Raw genomic sequence first — 2,412 nt, forward strand, 5'->3', positions numbered from 1 at the left:
TATATTAGATATTTCCTTTACCTTTCCAAAGATAAAATATTGTAAGAAGTTTCCAGTTGACGATTAGTAAAATTCATGTATATTTGATTGATAATCATTCTTAAGTTTTAAATTAACTTTTCAGGGGGAATTAAACACACTAAATTTAATATTTTTTAATGTTTATTTTGTATTTACATATTGAACTATCTATAAATATTTATTCTTGCAAATTTCACAGATATCTTTACTTTTAGAAAAATAAGGAGGTTATTGCTATTTTGAAATAAATCACTCCTCTTTTTTTTCATTTGCACACTAATTAATAAACTCAAAATTAGGACTCGGTTATCAAATTGTTTCTCTTACTGCAATAATCTTATTTATTTAATAAATATTAACATATAGTTAATTAATAGAAAAGAATTGAGAATTAATTTTTGGTTAACATTTCTCTTCCTCATTAATTTTTCTCTCTATAATAACATTTATTATTTTTGCGCATGTATTATTTCTTCTCTTGTTGTGGTAAAGAAAAATTGAATTTCCTAACAAAATCAATAAATAATATAGTTTAAATGTATTTAACATTATATGAACGAAAAAAAATTCAATAAATATATTATAATAAAATGTGAGAATAATACATATATGTTAAAATAATATTTTAAAAAAACCAACAATTATCACTCTCAGTGTTGTTCAGAACTAAAATATACATATATAAAAATGTTTTAAAAAGCAATAAATAAATGTTGATGACACTTAAAATAATAAAATCAAAACAAAATTATTTATGAATGAATATATGTAATTATATTATCCAATTATCAAAACTAAATGAAAAATGTTAATTAATACACCTTGATATTAAAAAAATAATTATTTTAAAGGGTCAAATTTTTATATGATAAGCATAAACAGCAATGACAACATAAAATAAAAAATATAAAAATTTTAGTTTTATATAAAAGAGACAATATATTAAAAAATAAAAATTCATATAAAATTATTTAATAATTTTTAAATATAATTGCAGGTAATTTAAAAAAAAATTGAATAGATACGAGTGACAAGTTGCTATAAAGAGGTGTTCCCACTTACAATAACACCACTGGATATTATTGTTGTTTTTAGTCGGTTATTGCAGAGATAATAATCGACCAACCAACCTACACCTATCCTCTGCACTTTTCTCTGCACTCTCAGTCCCATTCTTTTGTATTCATTCATTCTTTTCATATCTTTTTCTTTTTTCTCCTTCTCTCTCTCTCTCATACAAATCCCCCTTCCATTCCAAATCTCTACTTGCTCCATCCCTCCCTCTCGTCTTCCATGGACGTTGACATGGTCTCAACTACAATGATGATGCAACTAGAACGGTTACCTGAATTCTCCGAATCTTTTTACACCTCAATTCCCAATCAAGGAAGCGACTTCTCCGGTGGCCAAACCCTATTCACCGCACCACCAGCACCGCCGTGTTTGATTGATCCACCGCCGTCCAACAACGTCAACTTCCCCATCCAACACCAACCGATTGCATTCAGGAACCCTTACCATTGTTCTTCCTCATCGTCGGCGGAGAAGAAGAGTTCAATGGCGGCAATGAGGGAAATGATATTCCGAATAGCGGTTATGCAGCCGGTCCACATAGACCCGGAATCCGTAAAGGCGCCGAAGCGGAGGAACGTGAAGATCTCGAAGGATCCGCAGAGCGTGGCGGCGAGGCACCGGAGAGAAAGGATAAGCGAGAAGATAAGGATCTTGCAGCGGTTGGTGCCAGGTGGCACCAAAATGGACACTGCTTCCATGTTGGATGAAGCTGTGCACTATGTCAAGTTCTTGAAGAAGCAGGTGCAGACGCTGGAACAAGCAGAAGCAAGTAGAATAACAAGAACCCTTGGTGTTGGGTTTTCTTCTTCTAATAACAATGGCAATCATGTGAATTACGATGCTTTTTCTTTCAAGGGTAGTAGTAGTAGTTGCCAACAACTTTGTCATAATATTGTGGGTTCTACTTCTTCTTCCAAGTTACTCAGCTGAGTTATTTTATTAATATTATTATTATTTAAAAAGATTAATGCTAAGGGAATATAATGTATTTCTCTCTGTGGCAATGTAGTTTTCATTGGTGCATGGTTTGGTGGATCATGTGAATGCGATATTGTTTCGATAACATGTTGCTGCGCCTGCCGTTACGATATTAATTATCGCCAACTCTATTATTTCTGACGCTTTGGTTTTTTTTTCCCCATATATATAATATGTTATTGTTTGATCATTGTTAATTTATTATAAAAGAAAAATAATTTCAATGCATTCATATTTTATAAGATATTTTAATTTACACTCATTTAATGCATTTAAATAATTATTCAATTTAAAAAACACTTATTGAATTAATGTAATCATATATGACATATAAAATTA

General features: G+C 30.5%; 1 protein-coding gene across 1 annotated transcript; it reads left to right on the forward strand.

The window, feature by feature from the left end:
- The first annotated feature begins 1,077 nt into the window (after nt 1-1,077).
- Nucleotides 1,078-2,099, forward strand: LOC112720480 (transcription factor HEC2-like). The gene has a single exon (XM_025771430.3). The coding sequence runs from the start codon at nt 1,315-1,317 to the stop codon at nt 2,023-2,025; it is 711 nt and encodes a 236-aa protein (XP_025627215.1). The 5' UTR covers nt 1,078-1,314; the 3' UTR covers nt 2,026-2,099.
- Nucleotides 2,100-2,412: the final 313 nt, after the last annotated feature.

Source organism: Arachis hypogaea, chromosome 11, assembly GCF_003086295.3.
Source record: "Arachis hypogaea cultivar Tifrunner chromosome 11, arahy.Tifrunner.gnm2.J5K5, whole genome shotgun sequence".
Lineage (NCBI taxonomy): Eukaryota > Viridiplantae > Streptophyta > Magnoliopsida > Fabales > Fabaceae > Arachis > Arachis hypogaea.

Coding starts and splice junctions, on each gene's coding strand:
- LOC112720480 (XM_025771430.3), top strand. CDS start 1,315: ATGGACGTTGACATGGTCTCAACTACAATGATGATGCAACTAGAACGG.